The sequence below is a fragment of the Harpia harpyja genome, chromosome 11 (genome assembly GCF_026419915.1).
Source record: "Harpia harpyja isolate bHarHar1 chromosome 11, bHarHar1 primary haplotype, whole genome shotgun sequence".
Taxonomy (NCBI): Eukaryota; Metazoa; Chordata; class Aves; order Accipitriformes; family Accipitridae; genus Harpia; species Harpia harpyja.
This window is the reverse complement of record NC_068950.1, coordinates 43,988,002-44,002,527: the sequence shown is the minus strand read 5'-3', so window position 1 is coordinate 44,002,527 and position 14,526 is coordinate 43,988,002. Positions and strand designations below refer to the sequence as shown.

At 43.6% G+C, this 14,526-nt stretch overlaps 1 protein-coding gene across 3 annotated transcripts in view; it reads right to left on the bottom strand.

The window, feature by feature from the left end:
- Positions 1–941: 941 nt before the first annotated feature.
- The window catches only part of LEPR (leptin receptor), a 76,316-nt gene continuing 62,731 nt past the window's right edge, over positions 942–14,526 (bottom strand). For 2 of the 3 annotated variants that reach the window (XM_052800975.1, XM_052800974.1), the window contains exons 16-19: positions 13,936–14,031; positions 13,282–13,384; positions 12,467–12,542; positions 942–7,525 (exon numbers count right to left, since the gene is read on the bottom strand). In XM_052800975.1, coding sequence (XP_052656935.1) covers positions 6,710–7,525; positions 12,467–12,542; positions 13,282–13,384; positions 13,936–14,031 — 1,091 coding nt within the window. In that variant the 3' untranslated portion in view covers positions 942–6,709. Of the gene's footprint in view, positions 7,526–7,618; positions 11,846–12,466; positions 12,543–13,281; positions 13,385–13,935; positions 14,032–14,526 lie in introns of those variants that run through there. The other variant, XM_052800976.1, reaches the window with a different exon arrangement.

Here is a 14,526-nt window from a genome sequence, read left to right as displayed (position 1 = left end):
AGTAAAATAATTCAGGGGCTCCTTCCCCACGCCGGGCAGCAGCCATGCAGGTGGCAGTGGCTCCTCAGGTGAAGGCGTGAGCGGGGAAGGGGAGATGGGGACAACCTGGCTCCCATGGGACTCGGTGACTTTTCAGGGCGCTCGAGGGCTTCGTATTGCCATTTCTGTCCCAAATCGGCCTGAACTCTGTGACTGTGGGGCGAGGGAGCTGCTCACTGCGATGCCTTTGCAGCTTGCTCAAAATAACACAGACACCTTGCAGTGTCTCATCACAGAATATTTCACTCAAAGGAGGGAGGGCAATGCCAAAAACCAGAGCAGACACGGAGCAGGTTACATGTGCCGTGCCAGCCGCACTAACGAAGGAGGGATTCGGGCAGGGACAAAGGCAAGAAATCTCTTTACATCGGTTCGACCTGCACCTGCAAGCGCGGACACAGAAGGACCAGGTGTGTGTGCAACAAGTGAGCCAGATCACAGAATCATAGAATCATTTAGGTTGGAAAAGACCCTTAGGATAGTCCATCCTAGCAAAAGCGGGGACACCTGCCCCTGATTCCTCTGAGCTCTGCCCTGCATCCGGCTGCACAGCGTGGGACACTGCAGGACAACAGTATGTTACATTTCCGGAGCCAGGTGACAGAAATGCTGTGTATTATACGGCAACTCTGGTCTCTTCAAGGTCCAGGTCCAGTAAACTGCAAAGTGAAACTCTCAAGATTTTCCCAATTTAAAAAAAAAAACGTGTCAGTGATGAAGTTCATGAGGGGGAAATCTTGGCAGGGGGGCAGGACTGGCTCTCACAGACTGCTCGCTCCCACGGGAGGCAAAGGCTCGCTACAATAGGCAAACACCTATTCAACAGTAACGTCAACAATAAACATTTTATTCACAAAAATAATTACAAAATTACTCTGACACTGTTAGAAAGCGGTGTTTCAAGTTACACTCTCATTAGTGGGAAATAATTACCGTAAATGCTCCAGAAATGAAAGCCACATACAGAAAAGGAATTAGTTCACAGTTAATGCAAGGGGAAAAGAAAAACCCAAACCCCGTTTTACTGCAAACTTTCAAACCCGAGGCTGATTGCACAGATCAATGGCTCAAAGACAGACTCACAATCTACACGTGTACAAAATATGAAAACCAGTTTCTTGCTGCTTCAAACATCAATTGCAGTTTAAAAAAATCAGGACATTTAACTGTAGCTGCAAGTGACATGTCAAAGGAATAATGACACATTGATGAATTTTCTTAGATAAATGAGCTATACTCCTGAATGCTCTTCAAAATTAATTTGCAAGAGCTTAATATTAGGGCTTAATATGTACTTCAGAAGCTGCACGTGGTTCCTCCTAATTGCTTGTCCAGTTTAAATTGAAAAGCCTTTCCTGGTGGGTATGGAGCCATAGCAAAAAAAACCCCCATCTCTCTGCAAAATGACCAACGTTACGGGGAATTAACATTGAATTAATTACTTGTAGCAAAGGCGTAGGTACATTTATAGGGAAGCATTAACAGTTTCACTGTTAGAAGCAAATAGAAGCTGTGCTATGTTACTCCCGCAGCCAAGCCCCGGGTTTATGGTGGCACCGTGCCCTCCGGATGCTCCAAAATGTGTTTCTGTGGCATTTCTCTTCCCTTGCTGTGCCCCAGGGCAGACGAGCCCCTTCGGCTCTCCCAGGCACCCAGCCCAGGAGCAGCCCTGGCCGGAGCGGACCGCGTCAGAGCCGAGATGAAGACGAAGGTCATCAGGCGAAACCCGCTTTGCCCCCAGCAATCGGAGGAAGACTCTGATGCAGATCACGGCCTGACCCTCTTCCCTACTTTCTCCCCGTTTCTTGGCAGGGACTTGCCAGGTCTCTTGCCAAGACGGGGCCGGAGCCCAGGAGAGGCACCGAGCCTGGACTCCTGGCTCCGTTCCATTTCAGACAGCTTCGAGTACCCAAGTCCTGAGCGTGAACCTCTCCTTCCAGCCCTTCGCTGCGTCCCTTGGCACCCGCTGCCTCAGCAGACAGGCATTTTGAAGTCGGCGGCGGGGGGGGGAAGCTGAGTGGCAGCTCCTATTCTGGCTATGACAGTCCAGCTGTCAGCAAAAGTCTGCCTTGGGAGATTAATACAGAAATTCAGTTTCCTCTGCAGTTTTTCGCCTCTGATAACTTCAATTCTAAATGTGTAATAGCATATTTAAATTTCACTGGCTTTTGTAAGAAATGTGCCTGAAAAGGGGTTGTGCTTGCAGACCTAATTTCTGTACAGCATTTCGAGTTCCTGTGTACTAAAAAATAAGGCATCTGCTCTTAAAAATCAACACTCAAACTCACTACAGGCACGAGGAAAACCCTCTTGCTGTGGGTGGAGTGTATCTCCAGCACATCGAAGGGGAACCGAGCCTCAAGTCTCCAACAACCAAAACCCAACCCCGGTAGGAAGACCAGCTGCTCGGCACACGCAGCCGGCCAGGCGCCCGGCCGTCCTTCTCGTGACAAAGCGCCAGACACGAAGCCACCGAGGGAAGGCAGGAGGGCTGTCTGCTTGCAGCTCTGCAAGGAAAACAACCCTCCAAAACTACCTTACAAAATGCTTTCGCCCAGGCACCGTACCTGCCCATCTTTGTCTCGCTCAGGAATAAACAAATGAGATTTTGCTCCTGGGTAAAGTACGTGTATCAGCGGCCCTGTGAAAGGAGGAGACCACTGCAAACACAGCGTAAAACACTGTTATCTAACGTGGCAGGGGAAGTACTCAGCTTTGTTAAACAAACAAATTGACCTGAAGTTGAGGGAAAAAACTAATGGTGAGAGGAGAATGCGATAACTGACCCCAGCTCTTAATTTCCTCTCCCAGAGGCAGATGCTGCCTGCAGGAGCGGCCGGAGCTGAAACCGTAACTGGAGACCAGGGCAGAGGCAGACGGCAGCAGATGGTGGATTCACGATATGCAGATTTTGGCTTTATACAAGAGCAAAGAAAGGTGAAGAGCGGGATTGAATGTCCATTGGATACGGATGAAAATGCCAGACTGAGAGCCAGTTTTAGGAAGTACTTATTGAATAAACTCGTACAGCTGTGTCCTGCCCTTCACTACGGGTCGGGACCTGGGTTCACCTGCACTGTCAGAAACTTAGGGAGTGGAGACGTGGTATGGAGATTACTTCAGAAAAGGCACACCTACATTAAGGGATTAAATCGCTTGGTTCTACAGTAATTATACTTAAAATCTTTTCTTTTTGCTGAAGCAGAAAAGATCAGCTAATATTTGCAACATTTCTTACATTCACATCGATTTGTTTTTCTAAAGAGCACCTCTTGCTCTGGCCATTAGGAAAAAAACATGATTGGGATGGCAGAGGCACCCAGGAGGACAGGCTGGACTCCCAAAGGTGGCGATACCTGGGTACCTGCCAACTTCCATCGAGGGAAGACGTTCTGCGCTGCTTTTTTAACACAGCAACCCTCGAGCACCGCTGCAGGCATCACAGCAAGTCCAGGCTGCAAACGCTCTCCCACCATCAGCTCTGAGGCACGTCAGAGTCCTGCATGACGGGGGACAGAAGATTAACTCCTGCATTTTCCCATGTTCCCAGCAAAGCCTTCACTGGTTCACTCAGCTGATTGTTCCCATGGTTAATGGTACTCCTGTCCCTACAGGGTCACTGGATAAGGACTTTGTATGGTAAAATCAACGTGAGCTTTTAATTTCTTGAGCAAGACGACCTTCAAACACAACTAAAGAATTTTTCTGAACATTGTAATTAAAGAAATCCAAACCTCATGACGAACCATGCGTTTATTATTCCAGTCTACAGACAGCTGCGCCACCCTTTTCACTTCCCAACAGCAAGAAGTTTCAGCAGATGGGTGTGCTGCAGGGGCGCTGGGAGGGGACTCTCTCCTCCAAACAGAAGGTGATACGGTTATACTACAGCAGATGTCACAAAACCCCATTTCAATAGTTCACATTACCTCTGCATCGCTGGTTAACAAGAGAAGGTTGATGTGCAGGAATCTGGGTCTTCCACCCCAAATTCGGTTGCACCACATGAGGGATCCCTGCAGCACTAGCTGGGGCGGGTTTGGTGGGACAGCCGACCTACACTAGCCTCCCCGCATCTTCAGACTTCAGGGGATGCTGGATCCGGTGGACAAACCGTCAGGAGAGGCAGAATCCAACACCCGAGTCCGTTCCCGGGGCACTCTTAGGACCCTGGAGGTTGTGCCGCATCAAGTTCACGTGCCGGCAGGAGTGAATTTCTTTTTTCAGATAGATAGAATTCTAAGTTAAGCATTCACCTGGGTGCTAATCACAGCTTTACTCCTGGAACTCTACGGGAACCTTCAGGTTTGTCCCTGCAGCCTCCAACCACATTTTCAAGTGACAGTGAGTTTTGGCTACTAACACGAAACAGGTCTTAGTTCCCCCCGCCACATGCAATATTTCTGAAACAAGTACATTAGATCGGTGTCATATTCAACATCCAGAAACAGAGACCCCCAGCAAGAGCCAGGTTAGCAGCTTGTTTGAGAAAAAGCAGTGGGTTTTTTGGTAAAGCTTGTCTTAAATTCGAAGTGCAGATATATATTTGCTTTGGTCCCTTTTGCTCCATAGAATTTCTTATCACTAATATATTAAAGTGTTTCCACACCTCTCCTATCATTTACTATTGTTGCTGGGTTTTGCCCTTTTGTTTTTAATTGGCTATATAAGTTTCAGATAAATTTAGCTTTGGAATACACAATATATTAATCTTTCTTAGCTCCTCAAAATAGTTATTTGAAAAGGCACGTATACAAAAATATTTACTAACTATGAAGTACAAAAAATATATTTGGCTTGCAAGTAAGTGTGTTTTTTCTTTACCAGCTTATCCCAGAAAATACAGCTCAGTTCCAAGACCTAATTTTCCTTCCATCGTGAAGTTTTTCAGCTGAGGGGAGCAGGGCTTGTGAAGGCAAACCGACTTCTCCAGGTCCATACAGACAGGCTAGCTCACCAAAGATGAAGAATACAGGATCCTTGGATCAAATTACTGCCTTTTCTACTGTGGGCTCTTAGGAAAGGGGTTTGGAAGAGATGGTAGTTTTACGGCAGTACCATTTGTACTAGAATCTCATGTTCAACAACAAAAATGTGGACATTTTACTTCCAAGCACATCATTTTACGCAGGTAACAGGCCACAATTAATGTAGCCGCAAGAATTTCGATTCTCTTCCTCTTGCAGTACCATAAGTCTTTAGCTACTGGAACCACTACTTCTTCAGGGAGTGTTTTACACACTGATGCACTGTTCGCCACATGTCTTTGACCTCACAGTTTCTTCTACGGCTCTTTGATGCTACTGATGAGTTATTTTCAATTTACTTTAAAAAAGACCCCGAACAGCAGCCACAAGTTTGCCATCATTGGTCAGGGCCTCCCTTTCAACACCTGAAATAGAGCGTTCTGACTTTTTCACGTGGACCATCTGCGTATTCACGGGCTCAATTTAACGCAGAGGTCAGCTAAGCAATAAATACATCAGAATTTTGGAGAAGAAAAAGCCTAACAAATATATTTGGTATTTGTACAGTGCATCTATTTACCACCAGTCCAAGTGGATACCGATGTATCATAACCCGGCAGTCTTTCTGAGCGGCCAGTGGCTGCACCGCATCCAGGTCGACTCAGTCTGTAGCACTCCGTGTCCCAAATCATTCCCAGCAAAATGACACATTCGAGCTTTTCACCCCAGAACACCACACACGTACATAGTAGTGTCACTCCTTTCTATCCTGCCCTCGGGGTCACCAAGCAAACCCTAAAACAAGAACAAGCTCCTTCAACACAGTTTGCTGACGTCGTTTGCAGCGATACTTTACTCCTGAACAGAGAGAAGAAACGTGTGTACGGGTCTGTGCTGCCAACAGACACACTGTGCTCACCCCTGTGGAAAACATGGTCCTGTTTGACAACAATAAATTGAAAGAAGCCCACCGCTACAGAACCGGCTGCAATCCGCATCGGGACTGTAAAGGGCCATTTAGTAAATGCATGAGAGAGGAGCTGTGTTCCTTTGGTATATGTTGCTTGAATCCTTCCCAGCCCTCGAGGAGCGTTTGGGAATCTCCACACCGAAGCCTGCAAAAGCCCCGACTCCTCTACCTCTCCCCAGCTGGAGGAAGAGTCTCTGGTCACACACTGACGGCACCGGGAAGGTGCTGCCGTGCTCTGCCCTGCACACGAGCAATGCGGTGGCCGGGGTCGTTCACGGCAGCCGGCTGCGGCTACAGAGGGCTTACAAAGCAATCGGCGGCTCTGCCCTGGGGACAGACCACAGCCCAGCGCGCAGAGCTGACCGGGCGTCAGCGCAGACCGCGTCTGGATCACGTCCCATCCTCTCACCTGAACGTCTACGGCACCGAGTCCAATTTCAACTGCGGTTCTTCACGGGGCTGCTCAGACATACACCTAACGGGCATCAACAATAGGTCATGTGGCACCAGAGGTTAATTTGAACACAATCCAATCTCTGAAGGAAGGCCCCACATTTGAAAATTAGGTCAAGAAATGGAATGTCTTCCTACTAAAACTCTGGCACTCAAATATAGAACCAGTTACCCAGCTTCAAAACAGGAGAGCCCCTGAAAGAAGTCAGGGTAGGGAAAAACAGGGGAAGGTATCAACACCTAAAAAACCATTAAGAGTATCAAATTGTGGTGTGATGACTTAAGAGTTTTTCTCTGTGGTCTCTTGCACCTTGGCAGTAGTCATCTGAAACTGCGGCACGTATGGCACAATGGCTTTATACTTCAGGCTACTTTGGATACACACATTCAAATTAGGCGGTGTATGCTGAAGAAACCCCACATCTTTGAGGACATCGGTTGTATGGAACGGACACATCACCCCGGAACTTTCTGTTAAAAAAACGTCATTTTCTCTTTTTTCCAATGATGTTATCCCTAGGTAATACAGGCTCCGCTCAGGACTATCTCCGTCTGTGAAAGCGTCATCCTGATCTGAAGGCTCCGAAAATCCCTCTGAAGAAATAAGGGAAAGCGAAAGAGTCTTGCTGGGCTGCCTGCCGGGCAGATCAGGTAATAAGAGGAATGCCCCATTTCCCACCTCCCAAGAGCTACTTGAGAAAGCACCTGTAACTAAGGAATCTTCAGCTAAGAAGCATCTATCAAAACAACTTCTTAGAGTCATTTTCTGTTCGTAAAGCCCACTTGATCTGGAGTTACTGATAATAGTAGCATATTTAATATCGGACTGCCTTGTAATTTCTCCACCGATTTGGTCATCACGGGAGCTCTCGGAGAAGCTGCTACTATTGAAATGGCTGCTAGAGCAAGCAGAATCACGTTCAGAGTCTTGAATTTTTGTAAACATTGAATCAATTACTGAAAAATCTTGTGCGTCTTCTTTTTTCAACACTTTAATAACACTGATGTCTTCCAGCACTATTTCTGGTTCCAGAAGAAGAGGCTCAAATGACATTGCTTCGGGGTGCTTGATAAAAAGATGCTCAAAAGTTTCAGGCTAGAAGAAAAGATATATTTTAATGCTCGTCTATTATTTTTATTTCAGTACGAAGCTACTGATTTTAAGAATCACAGACAAAAACCCCATAGTTTCAGTAAGAGTATATAGTTGAAAATCCTCTAAAACACATTTCCTCTTTTCTTTATGTCTGCGCGTAGGCGAAGATTGAGGGACAAGACACAAAAGCGAGAACCTGTTTGTGTGTCAAGTGCTGCAAAGCAAGCGTTCTGTGAAGTGCTCAGTACTCCAGCCAAGACAGCCTATCGTTCAAGCTGAAACAGAAGCAACTGAATGGTCACATTCCTTTTGACATTAATAAACATGCACATACTGTTAAAAACACACGCAAGTGCTTTGCAAGACAAAGGTCTTATACCCTTAGATGTCCTTGGCTTTTTATTTAGATTGTATAAACAACAGACTTAATCATTTACATGTCAACTAAAGTAACTTTCCCTGCTAGGATTATACTATTTAGGGTCAAATTCAGCCTTTCCGTAGTATTTTTAGAGCATTCCCATCTGAATAGCAGCTGTATGTTTGAACTGCATGAAGAGAAACACACATTGATTTTGCAGAATGTATGCTTTACTACTACCTAATATATATGCATGTAAAATACACAATAGCGTGAACTGACAGCAAAACTGGAACTCCTAGCTACAAAGGAAAAGTCACTTGAAAAACATACATTTCCTAGCGAATTCAAGACAAAACAAATAGATAAAAACAGATTTTGTGCATATTAGCAAACCATATTTTACAGCAGGAAAGCTGCCAAAACAACTAGGAACATGTCAAAATACTTAGACTAGTATACAATTATAGAAAAGAGTACACTAACTTGCGTATCTTAGGCTACTACTTTAGTCTAGACTAGCTATCAGTAACGCCTGTGCCCTCACGCGGCAAAGCTGGCGAGCAGGTTTCTAAGTGCTTCGGTACTTGCCCCACACAAGTCCATCACCTTCCCACACCGAAACCAACCTGCACACTGGAATCTCTCCTAGTCTTCAAAATAATGTCAATAACGACATATAAAATTAACCAGCTATTGAAATAAGCTGTAGGCTGCTCTATGCTGTATACATCAAGCCATAATAATCCTAATTTATATTCCCCGATGAAAGCTATCTTCCCTCTCACAGGTTTGCTATGAACTGACAGGAGCAGAGGCACTGCTGTGCCGAAGCAGACTAACAGTCCACTCAGTGTATATTGCCCACAGTGGCATTTTCAAAATAGGAGACGCTTATTATCAGGAAGCTTTTGAAAAACCAAAACACCATGTTTCCTCCTGATACCTGCCCTCCTGCAACAGGCAGCTGGTTTATCCTGAACAGAGATGGGTTATATTCCTCCCAAAATCTGCTTGCTCCCTCACCCCAGCCCCAAGTACCTGCTCTTATAAACGCATATGGGTACCACAGAAAACATACAGATAATATTGCCTGCAAAGATTCGATACATCGCATTCAAAGACAGGTATGTTGTTTGGCAAAGGCCACCATCTGCCAACTCAGACACATCACTTATTAAAACATGTCAGATATTTAATCAAATACAATGCATAATCCAACGTCCTGAGAAAATGTAAAACTATAGCATATCAGCAATTACAGGGCAAGCTGGGTGAATAGTGCTGTATTTCCACAGTATATGCATGCACGGTATAATTTGGGCACAAACTGTGTTAAACAACAGGCAAAGTAGTTCCATAAAACTTGGGAGAAAAGTCATAATCTCAGGTCACCAGTTCCCAAACTCTGCAAATGAGATACAAACAAACAAGGAATTTCAAACAACATTGTATTTTGCTTCCCTGTTCAGTCTAGGTTTTAGGTTGTATTTGTCTCATAAGCAACAGACTACCTCTGAGCTGTAAGTCAGTTACCACACCTGAGACAGGTTAAAGTCAAAATTACTTTGCACTCTAGTTGCTAAACACAGATATATCAAAATATGATATTGGCCTAATTCTGCCAAGACCAGATTTTGACTTTCACATATATTTACACGTTGCAAATAACCCCATGGACATAGTGGGGTAATTTAGAAATGCATGAGTCCTTGCAAGATTGATACTAATTCCCCTGTAAAACATCTGTAGGTGTGTTTAAGTAATTTCTCCAACACTAGGTCCTAAAGCTTTTTTATTTTTATTTACTAATTTATTGAGCAAATAAGAGGAATTTTTATGATTTTGACATTGTGCATACATGTAAAGGCTTGCAAGACAGGGTCTTGCCTGGTTTAGATTATGATTTTAAACTCTTGCTGCTGTGAGCAATACTATCAGGATAGATGCAGTTCTGGAGTACCAAATGTGCTATATTGAATATACAAAGTAATGATCAGATGTTGACTCCAGGATTTAATATTGATATGTACCAGGACACGACAGGAGTTCTACATCAAATGCCTTCAGAAAGACATCAGAACTTCCCAGTAGTGGTATACAGGCTATTTATGTAATCAATGCAGTTGTAATAAAACTAAGGAAAAATACCATACAAGTACTATATGCTGCTTTTTCTACCGGAAATTCCATGCACACGTATAAAAGCAGGATTTGGCCCTAAGCACACGATTTCAAAGAATGCGTTCTGGCCTTGGACACTCATGAGGTGAGTGAGAGATGATCATGCTAATCTGAGGACAGGCACTGTGCCTTCAGTGCGATTAACATTAAGCAACGTTTTCCAGTAAGACTAGTACAACGTACGGAAGAGGCGTGCTTTCTACTGCATAACAAGCTGTCAAAAACCATGTCAAACTTCAGTTTCTTTCCTACTTGCATGCATCATTTCTTTTCCATTAATTATAGAACAAGGCATATGAATATGGAACAGTATCACCAGGGTATCAGCTTTACCCTCCTTTCCTAATTAAAACTTCATCAACTTTAATGCACTTATTTCTGCTCCACCAGTCGGCGAAGAGAATCATTTCCAACATGCTACATCCAACATGCAAACTTCATGCACCTCTGCAATCGGGGACAGTGAGGATTATCAAGAGCTCCTTTTGCTATAGTTGAAAAGATTAAATAGACAAATACAGGTGCACCGGTGCCACTTATACTCCTGCAATTAACGGCTGTTCAAAGAGCCCAGCCCTTCCCCGGATGCAGCCACGGAAGCACACATCTCAGACTGGTCTGGGATTTAACAACCTGCACAAGTAAAACACACTTAGTTTTCTAGACCATGCCAGAGGCACAGGCTCTGCCAACGCCAGCCAACGTGACTGCTGCCACGAGGCTGGAGAACATCCACTCTTCCCTCCATCCGACCGCAACTGCGTCTTCCCCAACAGAAGGATTTCCAGGAGCTTCATTTAACATTAAAACATACGGCTTGGTGCATCAGAGAAGTAAGTACTTCAGCACACATTAAAAAGCCACAAAAAATTGTAAGTAAAAAAATAAGCAGAAACTGCCCTAACGCCACTGAAATCAGATTTTCCTTGAGGATTTCTGGCTTGTTTTTTCAAACACATATCTAATGTTAGAGATTATTCAGGCATCTGCATTGATGTAGCTGCATGTTTAAATGATAACAAATGAAGAAGCCATATAAATAACATGCACGTTGGTATTTTCAGGAAAAAGCAAGCAAACAAAAAACCAGTAAGGCACAACACACACCCAGTTTCTACATTCTCTGAGTTGCTGCTGCACCCAAACGCATGTAAAAAGTTCAAAAGACCATAATGGAACAACCAAGTACTTGTGCAAATAAGAGATTTGATCAGTTTGATGTGCCTGGAGCCAGGGGAAACTCCCAAACTAGCTCTCAGTTGAACAAATACTCAATTAGAATAAAAACACACTTTCAAGTGAAGTCAGTAACTGGGCAGATCTTGCGCTCAAGCTGGATAAATCTCAAACCAGTCTGATGTCTCTGCTTCCACGGCTGCATCCTGGGCAGGGCTGGGCTCTTTCAACTCCTTTTGAAACCCAGGGCTTGAAAGTATTCAGCCCTTTGCCAGTCACAGCCTTAGTCAGTAGGGCAATAAACAAAAGTCAAAACCACCAAATCTAAAGTGCTTCTGCCTGTGCAAGTGACAAACCGTGTTTTGGTCTGTAATATGGCACTTGCTCCTAATTTTTTGCGAGGCCTTTTTAGATTTTTGACAGAGCTACTTCCAGGATTCGTTATATTTAAACAAATCAGCATTGTATTGTATCTGTGCTTCCTGTCTTCTGAATATAAATAGAAAAATCTTCTAACAATTCTGTATAGGAAGCCTGGGAGCTGGCCCAATGGTTCAGCAGGCAGTGACCATGATTAGACTTCAAAGAATGTCCATTCTCTGTTTAAATGAAATGAAATAAAATAAAAGATGAGAAAAGAAACCTTCACTGGGAAAGCAAATTAAATACCTGAAAAATCTTCTGCCATTAGATGCTCTTACTTTTAGAAATAACAGGCCTGAATTCAGATTATCGTCTCAATGATTACACACCGTCAAACTGCGAGACCGTGAGAAACTTTGTCTGCTGGTGCAAACTGCCTAAGTCCATGTAAAGACCCTTACTTGTCACAGCTCATCACATCACAGCTCCCGATTCACGTGCCAAATGGAGAGACAGTTAATCCCAGCAAAGAATTTGGCCTTTGATACACACCTGGTGCTCACTGAGGTGCACTAGCATTACACCTATAGGATTCTGCAACTGATTTACTAATTGCCCTGAAATTTAAACACCCCCTGCATTCAAAAGAGGTGTTGGTCTCTGGTCCTGGCCCATTTCCACATACTAGCTTTCTACAGCTGAGAGAACCGCTGTATTGCTAACTTCTGAGGCTCCAAGTTGCTTCATTCAGTAATTCAGGTAGGGTCTAGTCTAACCAAGAGGTAGAGTTCAGTACTGAGCAAAGAGCAGTCAGACCCATGGGGTGGGGGAAGAAGCATCACCAGGGAAATACACACCTTCTGAAAATTAACTCCTTGCGCCCAGGAGCAATTCTTGGGGTTTGGAACATCTTCCCAAAACAGTTTCTTCATTCTGAAATATGAGGTAAATTCTGAAGTTGGTACTGTTCTCATACATTCCGTACTGCTGTCATTCACCTTTGCTATGTCAGAAAAGGAATCTGTGCGATTTTATTTACCCAGAACACTATGACAATGAAACAATCATTTTAGATATTATAGATGGCCAAAATTTAACAGAAAAAAGAAAGAAAGAAGTGACATACCAAGTGGCAGTTTAGCGAAATATAAAAGGTACCGGCAGTCTTTGCTGAACATGACCCCAACCCACCTTCCACAAAACTCAGAGGGATTTTTTTCAACTGGCTTTTACTTCAGACCTTAGTTTGTGATGACAATTGCACATGGAACTCAAGAGTGCTTTACAAATTCAGAGCACATGACACTCATTAACTTGTCCATAAATCACTCTGCAGAAGTGAGGAGTATGTGGTATAGGCTGAAGTGATACTTCCCAGTGAAAATGAACAGCACTGATCATCACGTTACTGCAAGGACACCAGACCTGAAAGGGCAACGGTCTGACTTTCACAAGGCAACAAGCCTGTGCACTCAAGACACCTTAATTCTTGGTGCTGTATTCCACAGAGTCCACTGCCTTTCAGTACAATACATCAAATATATGATAAAAATAATTCCTAGCCTTCCCCAGAAAGACCCTGCCCACCAGTTCAGCAGACAGGCACGATCTAAGCTGCATCACCCTCTTCTAAAGGCCTTCTGGGACTTTTATATGACAATGAACAACTTACCTTTGGTGCGAAACCAGCAATGCTCCAAGCAGCAGAACTGAGGTTGAAATAACTATTGGTAGAACCACATAGAGGCTGGCATTATTCTCATTTTCATATCCACCTGGAAATAAAAGGAATTCAGATAATAATGCAGTAAAATAATTTGTCTGTGAACAAGTAGTCTGCAACAGGGTAATAACAAACAGTAGAAACAACAGCTTACACACAAAAAAACCCTGATAAACAGTTTTACTGCACATCAACAAACCTTTACCTTGAGAACAAATAGAGGAAAAGGAAGGAATTATTTTAAATACAGACATGACTCCTCCATTCCTGTGGGAGGCAGCCACTGCTCCCTTGCTATTAAGAAATGAAATCAGAGCGTATGAAATAAGAGAATAGTCCACAACTGGAGAGTGAAATATCACAAGGACCTAGGATCTCAGCTATTAAGTTAGATGCATGGGAATTCAGGTCCCTCACTCAACTAATCCCACGAAGAGTTTTCAAATTAAAGCAACTGAAGTCTAGATCACTGTTTATAGTTATAGCACAATTACTTTATTACTGACTTTTATTCTGGTAAGATGCAGACTTCTCCTGCATTTAAAGTTTACTTTTACAAGCTCCTATTTCATAAACAACATGGAGAAAGATCCTGTAAGTCACCTTTGGTAAACTGATCCGTTGCTCTGGATTTGCCAACTCCTCCAGCAAACACAGGGTACAGGCTGAACTGGTACTTCTCAATCAAGATAAAGTGATCTGGAAAGAGGAAATCAGCCTTTTGAACCAAAACTGTTATCCTACTTTTAAACAATTACCTCCACAGAGGCTCTGGTCACATATCAGAGTACACATCAGCCCAGAGAGGGGAATAATGAAAGCCATCTTTTATAGATACATACTTTACTATCAGAAGATATGAACTATTTATCCATATTGGATAATCCAGCATCATTCTGTCACGGAATTAACACCTTTATGGAGCTATTGTAAAAATTTCTAAGCCTAAAGCCAAAATGCAAATGGAATGCGCATATTAACTTAGATAATTAGCTGGTGTACTCAATATTCCAGAACTAATTTTATTGTACTGCCAAAAAATGAACACACTCCTGAGCTTCATTCTTTGTTAACCTGATTATTAATGTAACAGTCAATCCTTTACAATCAGTCCTCTAACGGTAATCAAGAATTCCTCTACTGGTCCTTACCATAAAAGCCATCAGAAACACACAGAGGGAAAAAAGGAATCCC